At 41.1% G+C, this 17,981-nt stretch overlaps 1 protein-coding gene across 4 annotated transcripts in view; it reads left to right on the top strand.

Annotated features, from left to right (window-relative positions):
- Positions 1–546: 546 nt before the first annotated feature.
- LOC109927535 (serine/threonine-protein kinase Nek10-like) overlaps positions 547–17,981 on the top strand; it is a 58,223-nt gene continuing 40,788 nt past the window's right edge. For all 4 annotated transcript variants that reach the window (XM_048617916.1, XM_048617894.1, XM_048617906.1 and 1 more), the window contains exons 1-2: positions 547–650; positions 17,247–17,354. In XM_048617916.1, coding sequence (XP_048473873.1) covers positions 17,281–17,354 — 74 coding nt within the window. In that variant the 5' untranslated portion in view covers positions 547–650; positions 17,247–17,280. The remainder of the gene's footprint in view (positions 651–17,246; positions 17,355–17,981) is intronic.

Raw genomic sequence — 17,981 nt, 5'->3', positions numbered from 1 at the left:
CATGCATATAAAAGGTGTGCAAGAAGTTGTGCATTTGCGAATGTGATCGACCCAAGAACTATGTACGTGCGCTGGCATAACCTAATGGGATGTTGCTGGGTGTAAATTTACCTAAAGATGCAGTTGCACGGTCTGAGGACATTGTACCTTTATAAATTCTGGTTTGCTTTTGAAAATCGGGGAGTACTCTTGTGGAACTGCCTTTTGAGACATTAAAGGCATTTATAACGGATCTGAGGAAACGCGAGTACTTGTTGGCCAATCTGATGATTGTATTGACATTCAGCTTGTGGGTGGTGGGGCTGGGAAGGAACACTGGGCAGGCGCGGTGCTCCTTGCCGGCCGCCGGCCCTGGTCTGTTACTGGGCAGGCACAATTTTCTTCGGCGTTTCTACCCCTGCCGTTGTCAGGGTCGTGCCTGGTTTCCATGGGGACCGCGCTGGCGGCGTCAGCGCTCACCATGGAGCTGGCAACAGGGCAGTGTCGACTCTGCCAATTGGGTGAATGAACAGGATGTCTGAGTACGGGACGCTCTGATTGGTCCGGGTAGTTGGCTGCCAGTGCCTAAGGCTGGTGAAAAGTAAACGGAGCTGCTTGGTTTGGAGAGGGAGAGAGTCTCTGCGAGCCATAGGCAACACCATGAGAATCCGGTAAGTGAGAGAGGGGCCGAGTGTCAGTCAGGCCCGAGGCATCATCAGCCTCTCCTCTCAGTAACAAACACTGCTCCCCAGCCAATGACAATAACTACAACCTGAACCCAGAATAACCTACAGGCTCCAGTTATCAGGACAGGCCGCAGCTCTTCCCTCGTGAACGTTTCATTTCTCCATCAATTGTCTCATTTCCTCCCAGCTCTATTCCAGGCTCTCTTTCACAGAATGTCACCATCACCAAGCTCTCACACACAAGTTGTACTTCGTGCCTCTCAACTGAGTAATTTGGTTCATTCCCCGCCTCTCACTAATGACCCCAGAACTCAACACCCCCACCAAAACCTTTCTGCTCCTTCTACAAAATCTCAGGGTGGCTAAGTGAGAGGCTCATGCATACTGTTGCGGGATTAAGATTCAGTGTGGAGTTGAAATTATGACAAACATAGATATAAATACAAGATAAGCAGATTGACAAGGCAGCCTAAAAGTATGGAGATAGCAGGAAAGAAGAGTTGAGGCCACAATTAGAATAACCAGATTTTATCAGATGGGTGAGACGGACCAAGGAGCCAACTCCTGTTTGTGCTTGTATGTCATGAAGCATAGTTCCTACTCTCCAGCTGAAAGGTTTTGGGATGCAGAAACTGGGGGATCTCCCACATCATCCCACTGGCTGCTCCACAGTAACTTAGTGCTAATTTCACCAGGTGAATGCCCCATCTTAGCTTCTTGTCACTTGGATGGGTGGCAGTTCTGTAATCCAAGCAATACCAGCTGGGGTAAGTGTCCATGGTTGGTACTGCAGGTCATACCCTCACCCCACCCCTCATGCTTAGGAGACCAGGGAAGCCTGGGAACTTGACAATGGGATGGGGGTCTGTTCGAGATGTCCAGGGATATGTTTGGGGATAACCAGCTGAAGGATTGCCTCCAATGGCCCTAGGCAACCCATAAAGGAGACCTTACTCCTTTATCTGTACCAACCTGAACAGCTAAAGCCACGAGGCTTCCTACAATGCCTGAGGCACATGCAGATGTAGATAAGTTACTGGTGGGATGGGATCAAGTCCTTAAGTGGCCATTAATTGGCTACTTAAGGGCCACATTAAGCCCCAGGAGGCATGGTCTTCCCAATGTTTACTTTGTTACCTGTAAAATTTCAGTTGGGTCAGAGGTGGAGTGGAGGTGAAGTTGGCAGAAAGGCTATCTACTTGATTTTATGTGCCCCTGCCCACATTCAAGCACACCTATAATATCCAGCTAAACAGTTAGGACCATTATGTAGTTTGTCAATTCTAGTTGTATAATTTCAGTAGCTCCATCAGATCAACATGCATTTATATAATGGTCTTAATGTATATTTGAAGCAGATTTAGGAAAATCAAAGAGCAATCAGGTGAAAATATTTAGCTGAAGGAGTGATAGTTTCAGGGTGGGTGTGTGGGAAAAGGAGTTGACCATTTAGAATTTTGAGGGTCTGCTGTTCAATGAAACGTACTGATACGTGTCCTAACACCGTATTTGAGAAGGGATGGATGTAAAGATTGGCCAGGGAAATTGTAACCGAGCTATTGCAGGCTTTTAAGGTGGAGATGCTTCAACTAACAGTCACACATATTCCCGTAAAGTGGAATATTGGGATATCCAAAGTTGGAAGTACTTGTATGTGTAAGAAGTAGAGGCTGAAATAAAGAGACTTATAATGTATCAGGTACATAATGCAGTAGAAAACTACATGTGCACATTTTTAAAAAAACGTATTCAAGACAGACAAAAAAGTGAGAAGAAAATAAATTAACTTAAAAGGAACCCCAAACAATTTGTTATCCACATAAATGGAAGATGGTAGCTAAAAGAGTGATGGGACCAATTTAGAAACAAAAAAAGGAAATCTTCTGCGGATGCTGAGGGCATGACTGAATGAGTACTGTGCATTCTCCTTCACACCAGAAGAGCATAATGTTAACATTGTAGAAGAGGAGAAGTACAGATATTCAACAAGTTAAACACATAGAAAAGATGTTTTATGGAATATATCATAGTTGCTTCCGTGGAGATAAAAGACGCTCTGACCGCAGTCATCTAATCCTCCTTGGAAATGAAAGTTATGCCAGAGGACTGGAGGATTGAAAATGTTATACCCCTATCAAAAATAGTGAGTGGGATAAACTCAATCATCGCAATCCCAATCGGTCTAACATCAGTGATGGAAAAATTACTGCAATCTATTTTCAAAGATGAAGTGGGAAAACATTGGCTAATATAGGGCAATGAGTATAGATTTGTTAGGCAAATGTGGCACTTTTACAAGTGAAGTGATGAACTTTGCCAGAAACAACATCCAGTATAATCTAAAGGGCACCATTCTGAGTTGTTGCAAGAGCAGAGACACTTAGGTGTGCATATTTACAATTCTTTGAAGACAGCAAGTTGATTCTCTTATGCTTTTAAGGTGAATACTCAGCTTTATAAACAAGGGCAAACTTCAAAATATCTGGTTAGGCCTCAACTGAAGCATTATGCACAATTCAATGCATAATAATTTAGGAAGGATGTTAAGACCCTGCAAAAGTGTTGAGATCACAGATGCTCAGAATATAATAAAAAAGAGTGGAAGCAAACAGGTAGTTCCTCTGAGCTGACTGATGGAGGAGAGGCACAGGAAAAGGATGATGTTGGTTGTCTTACAGTCATAGAGCTGTACAGCATGGAACCAGTCCCTTTCATCCAACTCGTCAATGCCAACCAGATATCCTCAATTAATCTAGTCCTATTTGCCAATATTTGGCCCATATCCCTGTAAATCTTTCCTATTTATATACCCATCCAGATACCTTTTAAATGCTACAATTATACCAGCGTCCACCGCTTCCTCTGGCAGCTCATTCCATACACACATCACCGTCTGCGTGAAAAAGGTGCCCCTTAAGTCCCTTTTAAATCCTTCCCTTCTTACCTTAAACCTATACCCTTTAATTTTGGTCCCCGTCACCCTGGGGAAAAGATCTTGGCTACTCACCAATCCATGCCCCTCACGACCTTATAAACCACTATTAAGGTCACCCCTCAGCTTCTGACGCTCCAGGGAAAATAGCCCCAACCCGTTCAGCTTCTCCCTACAGCTGAAACCCTCCAACCCTGTTAACATCCTTGTAAGACTTTTCTGAACCCTTTCAAGTTTCACAACATCCTTCCTATAGCAGGGAGACCAGTATTCCAAAAGTGGCCTAACCAATGTCCTGTACAGCTGCAACATGACTTCCCAGCTCCTACACTCAATGCACTGACCAATAAAGACAAGCATTCCAAACGCCTTCTTCGCTATCCTGTTTACTTGGGACTCCACTTTCAAGGAACTATGAATCCGCACCCAAGGTCTCTTTGTTCAGCAACGCTCCACAGGACCTTACGATTAAGTGTATGAATCCTGCCCTGATTGGTCTTTCCAAAATGCAGCACCTGACATTTATCTAAATGAAACTCCATCCGCCACTCCTCAGCCCTTTGGCCCATCTGATCAAGGTCCTGTTGTGCTCTGAGGTAATCTTCTTCACTGTCCACTACATCTCCAATTTTGGTGTCATCTGCAAACCTACTAACCATATGTTCACACCAAATCATTTATATAAATGATGAAAAGCTTGTGAAAGACTGCTGAAGACTTGAGGAGGAAGAGAAAAGTTATCCTGAATCAAATATAATTGTGATAACACAGCGTGGAGCTGGAGGAACACAGCGGGCCAGACAGCAACAGAGGAGCAGGAAAGTAAACATTTCCGGTTGGGACCCTTCTTCAGAAATGGGGGAGGGGGAAGGGAGCTCTGAAATAAATCGAGAGAGGAGGGGTGGAGCTGGGGATGGTAGGTGGGATGGTGATAGGTGAGTGCAGCTAGGCATTCGTGGGGATTGGTCAGTGAGGTGGGAGGACGGATAAGTGGGAGAGAAGATGGACAGGTTGTGTTGGGTCAAAGAGGCGGGGATGAGAGGGAGGGTTGGTTGTGGGATGAGGCCGAGGGTGATTGTGTGCTGCTGAGTATATTACAAAGGGAAGAGCAAAAACTGTTCAGATTTTTGAAACCTTTCTGTAATCTCTAAGCCCCTTTTATCTCATTGCAAAACTAATTTTTTTTTATTCCATACTTTTCTACGAAATCTCTTCTACAGCTTCTCCAAGGTCCCAAAATGCAATGCCTAGAATTATACACTAAAATGAGGCTGAGGCATTTTGGTGTTTTAGACAGGTTCTGATGAATCAATCCAAAAACCTTTAATGCTTTTTAGCAAACATTACATGTCATCCTGCTACTTCCATGGATTGTTCTACCTTCACCCACAGGACTTTTCTGTATCCTTGTTTAAAATTGGACCATTTAACTCATTTCACCTTGCCTCATTCTTCCTATCAAAGTATGCAACTTCACATTGCTTGGCATTAAATTTCATCTGTCTTGTGTCTGATGTCTGAATAACTTCTTTTGTTGTTTAGCTTTGTTGCTATGCAAAATAAATGCTCTTGAGACAAAACAGGTTAATGGTATTATGAATAACCCCTTTTATAGAAAGCTAATATGTTAACAATGACTTTGGAAGTTATGTGAATAAAAGCTATTTATACTCTAGGAAAAATAATAGTTGCTATGTTTTTGGGATCAAGCAGATTTCAGTTCTGGAAATTTTTAGTTATAAGTATTCAGTCAATTACAGGTATATCGATTTTCTGGAATTTTGATGTTACTTCCATTTCAGGGAGAAATTTCATGCAACTTTATTGAGAAGATTTCCGTTTTTGGTTTATCACCTTCATCAGGTGAATGGTCTAAGTTGTTATACTAGTTATACAAACTAGTTTGTTATATGTTGACTTATACATGGATCATACAAAGTGGGTCAAAGAGTCTCATTTCTATCAATTCTTGTATTTCTATAGCCGCGCACAGATTACATTATATGCAATATTTTACAACAGCACTGTAGCTATTGAATAATGTGCAGTTGTACCTAGACTGATCAATGTGAAATCTTTAATCAATGAGTTCTTGTTTCTAAAAGCATTTTGCAATACACTATTAGATTTAATCTTACTGAATAGATAACTCTGTCATTAGCATCGTGTCAACTCTCTCGTATGACTGAGAATTGTGGATTCAAGTCTGATTTCTTGAGATTTGAGGGCTTTGTGCAATATTGAAAGAAATTTGTGAGGTAATGTTAATTCAAAGTCCTGACTGTCTTCTCAATAAATACCGATATATTAAGCATAGGACAGTTTTCCTGGTGTCAAAGCTAACGTTTGTGTCTCAATTAATGTTACTAAAATAAATTATCTATCATTTATTTCAACACTGTGCGCAAAAGAGGTAGTCTCTTGTGTAAATGACAGGTGTCTTGGCCTGGCAGGTGAAAAGCCACTGGGACCCCTACATCATCTCTCTTTGTCAAGGCCTGCCACATATTGTGCTACTCTGGCAGTTAACATATCAGTGGCAGACGTTCCTATGGATCGAGGACCCCGGAGATTGAAAGTCCTACTTGCCGATAGCTCGTGGCTAATCAGAGGATGGCAGATCTTTTGTACTGACTGATGTCACCAAAGACGAAGTGGCTGCTGGTAGTATGATACCTGAGAGATCCAGGCATAAGCGAAAGATAATAAGAAAAAGATCACGAGGAGGAGGATGAAGCTTGGCAGCAAAGAAGAGCTGGAGGGTGGCTCTCCTAGCATCACCCACCTTTCCAGATGCTTGCTCTCTCAGTCAGGTATTGAGTACTTTGGAATAAGGACTCTCTGCTTCAGGCTTCCCCATGGCAAGCCCATTTCCAACTACTGGGTTATTGGTGGTGGCAGAAAGAGGCCATCTTGATCATTTATGCATTTGAGAGCTTCAATTGTCGGCAGGATGAGAAAACCATCAAGGCCTCCCGTTACAGACATAATAAGAACGATGACAGGAAGTTGCCAGAGTACCATTTCACTAAATAACCTCTTGCTACCAAACTCACCACATGAAAGAGTGCAACATTCTACATAGTGTCTCCTACATTTCCTGTATTACAGCACTCTGAAGAATGTTTCAGTGGCTGTGAAGTGCTTTGATTCTTGTGTAAAGAATAGAACTGAACTTTTTGTTACCCTTTCTGTAAGTCTGATGTTATCTTTTAGGCAGAATGTGGTCAGCCACTCTTTTGCCATGCAAGATTGAAGAAACATCTGAGAACTGTCAAATGAACTGAATAAATTGTATTTTTAAAATATGCCTAACCTGATTGTAGTAGTGGAAGGGCAGAATGTCTGTGAATATGGTGCCAATCAAGCGGGCTGCTTTATCCTGGATGGTGTTGAGTTTTTTGAGTGTTGTTGGAGCTGCACTCATCCAGGCAAATGGGGAGTATTCCATCACAACTCTGACATTATGCCTTGGAGCTGGTGGACAGGCCTTGTGAAGTCAGAGGTAAGTTTGTGGCAGAGGCTTCTTAGCCTCTGAACTGCTCTTGTGACCACTTATGTGGCTAGTCTAGTTCAGTTTTTAGTCAATGGCAATCCCCAGGATATTGTCCAGACCTTGCTTACATATCAACATGGAATGCTTCGGTATCTGAGGAGCCGTGAATGGTGATGAATATTGTGCAGTAAACAGTGAACCTCCCCACCTCTGACCTTACAATGGAAGGAAAGTCATTGAAGTAGATGAAGATGGTTGGGCCTAGGGAATTTCTTCAAGGAATTAGGGCTCTTGTGACGCAGTGATAGTGTCCCTATCTTTGGGCCAAAAGACCTGGATTCAAGTCCCACCTGCGCCAGAAGTGTACTTTAATATCTCTGAACAGGTTGATTTGACATACCTACCCTGAGGAACACTTTCAGTGATATCCTGGAGCTAAGCTGACAGACCTTCATCAACCACAACTGTCTTCCTTTATGCTAAATATAACTTCAACCAGGGGAAGGTTTTTCCATTGACTCTCAGTTGGCTAGGGCTTCATGCCTCATTTCTGTCAAATACATCATTGATTCAAAAGCAATCACTCTCATCTCCCCTTTGTAGTTCATCTCTTGTGACCATGTTTACCTTAAGGCTGTAATGATGTCAAATGCTGAATAGCCCTGTCAGAATACAAACTGTGTTAGTGAGCAGGTTATTGCTAAACCAGTGCTGTTTTAGCCTTATCTTTTGGACTGATGTGCTACACTGTTAGACACGCAGGTAGGTCTGCATTGTAGATTCGTGCTGCTGCTATGGCATACAAGTCTGCACTCTTCATTGAACCAGAGTTAATCCCTGAATGGTAAGGATAGAGTCAGGGATATGCAAGGCCGTGAGGTTACAGATTGTGTTTGAGTACAATTCTGATGCTGTTGATCGGCCACAGTGCTTCATGGATGCCTAGGCTTTAGTTGTTAGATCTTTTCAAAGTCTGTTCCAATTGGTATGGTGGTAATGCTACACAACATACTAGGTATCTTCAGTGTGAAGATGGGATTTTGCCTCCAAATGTCACTCCTACTAATACCAGGCTAACTGCCACAATATTTGGCAGGAATTGGGGAATGTAGTTTGGGGCAACTGTTTGAAGGTAAATCCACATCTGCCATGTGGGAATCTTTTAAAGGTCAGTTGATTAGAGTTAAGGACCAGCATGTTAACTGTGAAGATGAAGCATAAGGATGGCAAGATTCGGAACCTTGGATGGGAAGAGAAATTGAGAGGTTAGTCCAAAGGAAACAGGAGGCATACATAAAGTTTAGGAAATTGAAGACAGGCAGTCTTCAAAGAATACAAAGATAACAGGAAAGAACTCAAGAAAAGACAATTAGGATGGCTAATAGAGGCCATGAAATGTCTTTGGCAAACAGGATTAAGGAAAATCCAAAGGTGTTTTATACATATATAAGGAACAAGAGGGTAGCTAGGCAAAGGGTAAGTCCACTCGAAGACAAAGGAAAGAATTTATGAGTGGAGCTGGAGGATGTGGATCAGGTTTTAATGAATACTTTGCATTGATATTCACAATGTTGGATGGTGAGTCTTGGGAGGGGTACGTTGCTATTCTGAGGCATGTTCAATATAAGAAAAGGAGGAGGTGTTGGGTGTTTGAAAAAGCATTAAGGTAGACAAGTCCCCAGGACCTGATGGGATCTATCCCAGAATGCTGAGTGAGGCAGGTGAGGAAATTGCTGGGGCCTTGTATGAAATCCTTGTATCTTTTAAGTCACAGCAGAGGTCCTAAACAACTGGAAAATAGCCAACATTGTTCCTTTGTTTAAGGAAGGGCAACAGAGATAATCCGGGAAATTATGGGCTGGTGAGCCTTATGTCAGTGGTAGGGAAATTATTGGAGAAGATTCTTGGGGACAGGATTGACTCACATTTGGAAAAGGGATAGCATGGGTTTACATGAGGAGGGTTGTGTCTCACAAACTTGATTGAGTTTTTTGAGGAATTAACAAAGATGGGTAATAAGGGAAGGCGATAGATGTTGTCTGTATGGACTTTAGATAGGTCTTTGACAAGGTCCCGCATGACAGGCTGATATAAAAGGTGAAGTCACATGAGATCTGTGGTGAGGTTGTAAGATTGATACAGAACTGGCTTAGTCACAGAAGACAGAGAGTAGTGGTGGAAAGGTGTTTTTCTGATTGGAGTTCTATGATCAGTGGTGTTCCGCAGGGATCAGTGCTGGGAGCCTTGTTGTTTATAATATTCATATAAATGATTTGGTAGAGAATTTTGGTGGCCTGATTAGTAAGTTTGTGGACAACACGAAGATTGGGAGAGCTGCGGATAGTGAAGAGTGTTGTTGGAAGATACAGCAGGATACAGATATGCTGTAGATTTGGGCAGAGAAATGACAAATGGAGTTTAATCCAGATAAATGTGAGGTGATGCATTTTGGAAGATCTAATGCAGGACAGAAGTATGCAGTGAATATCAGAACCCTTAATAGTATCAACATACAGAGGGATCTAGGCGTACAGGTCCACAGTTTCCTGAATGTAACAACACAAGTGGATAAGGTGATCAAGATATGGCATGGTTTCCTTCATCGGTTAGGACATAGGGTATAAAAATTGCTAAGTCATGTTGCAGCTGCATTGAACTTTAGCTTTGCCACATTTGGAATATTGTGTACAGTTCTGGTTGCCGCACTACAAGAAGGATATGGAGGCTTTGGAGAGGGTACAGAAATGGTTCATGAGGATGTTGCCTGGTTTGATGAATATTAGCGTTGAGGAGAGATTGGACAAACTTGGTTTGTTTTGTTTTGAAAGTTAAAGGATGAAGGACGACCTGATAGAGGTTTACAAAATTTTGAGAGGCATGGATAGAATGGATAGTTGAAATCTTTATCCCACAGTAGAAATGTCAATTACAAAGGGAAATAGGTTTAAGGAAAAAATGGGTAAATTTACTGGAGATGTGAGAGGCAGGTCTTTTACAGAGTGGTGGTAAGTACATGGTATGCGCTGCCAGTGGAGGTGGATGCAATAGCAACGTTTAAGAGGTACCATGACAGACATATGAATAGGTGGGGAATAGAGAGATATGAACTGTGTAGGGTCAAAAGGTTTTTAATTTAGAAAGGCATCATGTGTCGGCACAGTGCTACTTTCCTGCACTATCCCTCAATGTCATTAATCTCCAGAAAGGAAATGATTTCTGTATTGAACATGCTCGATAGCTGAGCAACCACATCTCTCTGGGTCAGAGAATTCCAAACAATCACCACCCTCTGAGTGAAGAAATTTTGCCGCACCTTAGTCTTAAATGACTTACACCATATCCTGAATTTATGTACAAAAACAGAAGTCGCTGGAAAAGCTCAGCAGGTCTGGCAGCATCCGTGAAGAAAAAAATCAGAGTTAACATTTTGGGTCCGGTGACCCTTCCTCCAGTTCTGAGGAAGGGTCACCAGACCGAAAGCATTAACTCTGATTTTCTTTTCACAGATGCTGCCAGACCTGCTGAGCTTTACCAGCAGCTTCTGTTTTTGTTCCTGATTTACAGCATCCGCAGTTCTTTCGGTTTTCCTGAATTTATGTCCCTGGTTCTAGACTCACCACCAGGGAAATAGCCTATCCACATTGACTGTAAGAATTTTGTAATATTCAATGTGATACACTCATTCTTTGAGATCTTAGGCCCAGTTTCCCCAATCTCTCCTCATAAGACAATACCATCACCCCGGAATGTTTGGTGAATCTCCACTGTATTCCCTATTTAACATGTATATCATTCTTTAAATAAGGAGACCAAAACTATACATTATGCTCCAGGTGAGAATAGCTCACGGAGGATCTGTATGTTACGCCTCATTAGGGTAATGTATTGTTCCCAGAATTGTCACAAAAGTTAAGATTTAAAAAAGTATGCACAATTCCCCAATTTACCTGACTTCCAGACCCAGGTTGACAGAAAATGTGGACAAGATTTTTGTACAGGTAAACAATTATGAACTGCCAACATATGACTCTCCTAGTTAAAACTCGAAGCAGCTAATAAACTCCCCCTCTTAAGACAGGCACAGAGTTAGGAAAAGAAAGGAATGTTATGGGCAGAGGGAAAACTGGGAAAGCAAGTCAGTGATCCCTGTTCATAACATGACTCTTTTGCTGATCAGAATGCTGCTTCTTGATCTTCCTTCTCTCGATGCTTTCACTTTTGTATAGAAAGCACAAAGTGACAAGTTCACATTTCTAAAGACTTATTAATTAAAAATCAGCGCTCACTGCAACTGCTGAGGGTAAAATAAACTTTTTTTCAGTCTTAAAATGGTTTCTATTGCAGAGAACAGGGAGATGTCCTGAGCTGGTGGAGATCTGATGCCTTCTCACTGTCTTTTTCACAACCCCAAGCAGTCCAGCTACCTGGGAGCCAATCATACAGTTGTTGGCATGCAGAAAGCCTTTACCATTGATAACTTGTCACTAATTCACAGACCAATCAGCTGCTTGATGCCAAGTGAATTTCCATTTATATACAGCCCTTGGTTCCAGCTCATCTGCAAACCATTCACCACTGCTTGAACTCCTTGATCTATACTACAAGTAACATCCTTAAACATCTCCACAGATTTATCAAAAGTGATTTCCCTTTCATAAATTCCATGTTAACTGTTCAATTTCACCATTATTTTCTAAATGAAGAGTTATCACATCCTTTATAAAACCATACGACAAAGGAGCAGAAGTAGGCCATTCAGCCCACTGAGACTGCTCTGACATTCAATGATCACGGTTGATCTGTTAATCGTCAGCTCTACTTTCCTGCCTTTTTCCATGACCCTTGATTCGCTTACTGATTAAAAATCTATCTCAGTCTTGAATGTGTGTAATAAGATAAAGTTGCCATAATCCCAGAGGGCCATAGGGCAGCTCTCTGATTATAGAGAGATGACTCCTGGTGAATTTAACCTGAGGCCTCTGGACAGGAGTTAGGTTGAGAAAGCAGGACCTTCATGATACCTTTGGCTGGTAGTGGGTTGGTTAGCTCAATTAGCTGGATGGCTGGTTTGTGATGCAGAGTGACTCCAACAGTGCAGGTTCAATTCCCGAACCAGCTGAGGTCACCATTAAGGTCCCGCCTTCTCAACCTCATCCTTCACCAGAGGTGTGCTGACACTCCAGTTAAGCTCACCACCAGTCATCTCTGTCTAAGAAAGCAGCCCTATGGTCCTCTGAGACTATGGCAACTTTACCTTCACACATAATAACTTAGTTTCAACAACCCTATGCAGTAAAGAATTCCACAGATTCACAATGGTCTGAGAGAAGAAATTCCTCCTCCCATTTCTGCATTGAATGTGCAACCCCATATTCTGAGATTATGCCCTTTGGTTGGAGACTCTTTCACAAGAGGAAACAACCTTTTTGCATCTACTCTGTCAAATTCTCTAAGAATCTTGTATGGTCCAATAAGGTTGCCTTGCATTCTTATGTTCCAATGAGTATGAACCCAATCTCCTCAACCTCTCTTCATGAGACTCCATGCCTGGTGAATTCTCAGTGAGCCTTCTCTGGATTGCCTCCTATGCCAGTGAGTTTTTCATTAGATAAGGGGCCCAAAACTTTACACAGCATTCCAGCTGTGGTCTGACTAGTGCCTTTTATAGTTTTAACAAAGCTTCGCTAATTTTATAGTCCATTCCCTTTGGAATAAAGGCCGACATTGCATTTACCTTCACTAATACCTGAACTTGGATCCTAGCTTTCTATGATTCATGAGCAAGGACTTCCAAATCCCTCTATTCTATAGATTTCTGCAGTCTTTCTACATTTAAATAGCTAATTGGCCCATTGGTCCATTAGACCAAAGCTGCAAATGATGCTTATTTTTCCCAGCTTTCTACAATTCAATGATTTTGAAATTGTTCAACTTTTGCTTCCCTAAACCATTCTAGCACTTGGGACTGTTCCAAGTGCAGCACAGTATTCGCTAATAGCACCAAGAAATTGATGCAAAGAAAATTATTTTTAATTATTTGCTGTCCCTTTATTTGGAAGATTTTGTAGCTGAATTTTATTTAGCCTAATCAACTTAGAAGGACCATGATCATCATTTAGTCTATCACACTTCACATCAGAAAGTTCCAGTAGGGCTCCACAAAAAAAAATGCCCAACACAGACACGTGCACATACACAACTCATCCATTTATAATAGATATTCACCTCTTTTACTCCTGCAAAAGTGCATAACCTCATATTTCCCCACATTATATTTGATCTGCCAAGTTATTTGCCCACTCGTTTGTGAGTCATCCTCACCATTTGATTTTTCAACTATTTTTGTGTCATCTGCAAACTTGGCTATAGTAAATTCTCTTTCCCCATCCAAGCCATTAGTATATATTGTAAGTAATTATTGCCCCAGTACGCCCCAGCACACCACTAGCTACAGGTTGCCATTCTGAAAATGCCCTCTTTATCCTAACTCTCTGTCTTCTATTAGTTAGTCAATCTTCTATCCATGCTAAAATATTACCTCTTGCAACATGGGGTCTTATTAAGTAGCCTAATATGTGGTAGCCTTTATCTATTCTGCCTTACCTCCTCAAAGAATTCTAGTAAATTTGTCCGACATGATTTCCCTTTCATGAAGCCATGCATCTTTAATAATATGCCGTAATATTTTCCCAATAACAAAAATTAAGCTAACTAGCCAGGGGGGTGGTACAGTGGCTCTGTGGTTAACTCTGCTGCCTCACAGCGTCAGGGACCTGGGTTCGATTCCATCCATGGATGACTGTGCAAACTCCACACAGATGTTCTCTCCATGTCTGTGTGGGTTTCCCTGGGTGCTTCAGTTTCCTCTCACAGTGCAAAGATGTGCAGTTTAGGTGGATTGGCCATGTTAAATTGCTCTGATTTATACCTGTTTTATTGTCTCCTTCCTTTTTGAATAAAGGTGTTACATTTGTAGTTTTTCAACCCGCTGGGACTTTTCCAGAATCTAAAGATTTCTAGAAGATTACTACCAATGCATCCATTATCTCTGTACCCATTTTCTTTAATGTCCTAGGATATATTCCATCAGGTCCAGGGGACCTATTAGTGATTAGTCCCATTAATTTCCCTAGAACTTTTTTTTGAATTGACTATTTTCTATTGACTACAGCTCTGCCTTCAAAACTTTAATCCCAACCAAACTAATCTCCAAACTCAAAGACCTAGGTCTCTGCTCCATCCTCTGCAAATAGATCCTTGACTTCCTGACCCACAGACTGCAATCAGTGAGGATAGGCAACAGCACCTCCTCCATGACAATCCTCAACATTGGTGTCCTGCAAGGCTGCATACTCAGCTCCTTTCTGTACTCCCTGTACACTCATGACTGTGTAGCCAAATTTCATCCAAACTCCATCTACAAGTTTGCTGATGGCACCACCGTTGTAGGCTGGATATCAAACAATGACAAGACAGAATATAGGAAAGAGAGTGCTTGGTGGCATGGTGTAAAGGTAACAATCTCTCCCTCAATGTCAGCAAAACTAAAGAGCTGATCACTGACTTCAGGAAACACGGAGGAGGGCACGTGCAGCTGAGGTGGAGATGGTTGAGAGCGTCAAGTTCCTAGGAGTGACGATCACCAAAAATCTGACCTAGATTACCCACGTTGATGCGATGATCAAGAAGGCACAACAATGCCTATTCTTTCTCAGGAGGCTAAGGAAATTCAGCATGTCCATAAGGAGTCCAATGTTTATAGATGCATCATAGAAAGCATTCTATCTGAATCATGTAGAGAGTTATGAACACAGCCCCATCAATCACGCAAGCCAACCTTTCATCCATTGACTCCATCAACATTTTTCGCTGTCTTGAAAAGGCAGCCAACATCATCTAAGACCCCTCCCACCCTAGTTATAATCTCTTCCAAACTCTTCCATCGGACAGGAGATACAAAAGCTTAAACACACGTACCAACAGGTTCAAGATCAGCTTGTTCCCCATTGTTATTTGACTTCTGAATGGACCTCTCAAATTTTAATTCTACTCTGGATCTTGCTTTTTGTACACCTTCTTTGCAGCCATAACTTTGTATTCCTTGCTCTATTCTATCATTGTACGATCTTTGTATGGTACGATCTGCCTGTATTGCACGCAAAACAAAACTTTTCACTAGGTACATGTGACAATAAAAAAATCAAATCAAAAATCTAGTGATAGTTATTGTTTTCATTTCTTCTTTTTTTGCCCCTTATATATTTAATAATTTTATGATGCTATTAATGTCTCCTACCGTGAAGACTGATGCCAAGTCTTTATTCAACTCTTCTGCTGTTTCCCGGTTCCCAATTTTTATTTTCCCAGCCTCATTTTGTAAGGGACCTATGCTCACTTTGATTTCGCTCTTCCTTTTTATATAGTCAAGAATCTTTTGATCTCTGTCTTAATATTACTTGCAAGTTTATCCTCAAAGTTTATTGTCTCCCTCCTTATTATGTTTCTGTCCTCTTTTGTGGATTTTTAAATTTTTCCAAACCCTCTGGCTTACTACTATTCTAAGCCACATTGTTTTTTTTCTTTTAAACTGATACTACCCTTAACTTCACTGGTTAACCATGTTGGGGTTGTTCCCTTCCTAGAATCCTTCTTCCTCACTGGAATATGTTTTTGCTGTGAGCCATGAACTATTTTGCCATTATTTGTCAACCCTCTTTACTGCTAAACCCTGTACCCAGTCCACTCCAGCCAGTTCTACATTCCTTTGTAATTACCCTTATTTAAGCTTAGTCCAGTTGTTTCTGACCCAAGTTTCTTACTCTCAAACTGTATGCTAAATTCTACGGCATTATGGTCACTGTTTCAGAGGGGAACATTTATTCTGATATCATTTATTAAACCTGCTGCAACATACATCATCAGATCCCAAATAGCGTGATCTTTGATTGTATTCACAACATATTGTTCTAGGAAACTGTCCCAGGTACACTCTATGAATTATTTCTCTTGATTTTCTTTGCTGATGTGATTATGCCAATTTACATGAAGAATAAAGTTATCCATGATTAAGGTACAGCCTCTGTTACATGCCCTTAATATCCGCTAATATATTCTCTGTCCCACTACGCAGCTATGACAGAGGATCTATACATGACTCGTACCTGTGTCATCTTGATTTTTTATTTCCTACTCTCACCCCTATGAATTCTACATTTTCCAACTCAATAATTTCTTGCTGAGAGGTCTGAAACAAAAACAGAAATTGCTAGAAAGCTTCAGCAGGAACCCTGTAGTTCTGAAGAAGGGTCACTGGACCTAAAATGTTAGCTTTGCTTTCTCTCCACAGGTGCTGCCAAACCTGCTGAGTTTCTCCAGCAATTTCAGGTGTTTTGGATTTCCAGCATCTGCAGTTCGTTTTTTTGTTTAGTGAATCATTCAGAGGTCGGTGGTCAAAAAATATTTAAAGGAATTTGTGACTAAATTTTTAACAGGCTTTCTAAGAAAGGAGATAAAATAGATCTAATACATAAGGTGAGTACACTTGCAGTACAACTTGTGCATTTGGAAGAGTAGGTCCCCAACAAGCTTACATGGTTAATTGCCAGTGAACAGCCCAAGCCCCACCAACCTGAACTCTTTTGCATTGTCCTTCCTCCACTTGTAACACATAGCTCAATGACCTTTGAATCCTCCAATTCTCCCTTCCTCCATTCTAAATACCATACACCACAATCAACCCTCATCCTTCCTTCTCTTTCTCTGTCCCCACCTCCACTTTGATGGTTACCTCTTTACCTCTGCCATAACCAAGCCACAACCCCATTTCTGTCCTTCTTTGTGCACTTTCTTCCCCCAACCTAACAACATAATCTTTTCCGTCTCCCAAACTACAGCATTGATCTTTTTTACTTGTTTTCCTTTCCCATGCATGTAACACATCCTCCATCCCTCCACTCCAGTTTTGATCTCTCTTCCTACCTGCCCAGCTATGATATTTTGAGTGAGGTGCCAGCACTCTGTTAGCGCCATTGCCTTGAAAAGGAAAGGGCATACAACTGTGAAAAATAATGATAGGTTTTAAAAAAATTTTACAATATAGAAATAGTTTGAATTTAGATTGTATTAATATTTGAACTTATTTTTCTTTCTACAGGAATGTTTTAACTCTGTCTAACTGAAATTATAAAATGCTTGAGCAAGACAAGAAGACCAAAGTTGCAGTGAAAACGGCAGATGCCAAACTCAAAAGAAGTCCAGACAAGTATGTTATTCTGTTACAAAAGAGTGCTTTTCATGAACCTTCGATGTTTACAAGAATTTAACTGCATTTGTAACCCATAATAAGAGGTTGTGATCTTGTATTCTTGTATTAAAATTATAGAATAGAAATTTAAGAAGGCTTTTGTCACTACTTTTGACGTTACAAAAAAAACATACACTTTGAGTAAATCTCCGTAGTGTTGTGTATTAAAAGTAGGATGGATTGAGAAGCTCAGTGTATACTGCTTTCATACTAGAGAAGACAAAATTAACATCAGTGTACAGCATAATATCAGTTGTCAACATGAATTTGACATTACCATGTGCTTTTGTAATATTAAGCCATGAAAATTGGTTCAGGTAAAGCTCCTTGTTTACAACACGTGGCTAATCAGCTTCTTTATAACAGAATTAAAGTTAAAAGGGGTTAATTTTTGAATTTATTACACTAGTGTAAGAACATTCCCCATGATTTTCCTGTAAACATAAGTTTGCACTGCATCCCATAGCAATGCACACTTGGAAAATTATGCTGCAGTAATCTGGTTTAAAAATGGTGTTGTTTTTGTCATAAAGTGATACAGCATGGAAACAGATGCTTTGGTCCAACTAGTCCATGCTGACTTTG

This window comes from Rhincodon typus, chromosome 2 (assembly GCF_021869965.1).
Source record: "Rhincodon typus isolate 14 chromosome 2, sRhiTyp1.1, whole genome shotgun sequence".
Classification (NCBI taxonomy): domain Eukaryota; kingdom Metazoa; phylum Chordata; class Chondrichthyes; order Orectolobiformes; family Rhincodontidae; genus Rhincodon; species Rhincodon typus.
Note: the sequence above shows the minus strand (reverse complement) of the source record. Positions and strands in the feature narration are given on the sequence as shown.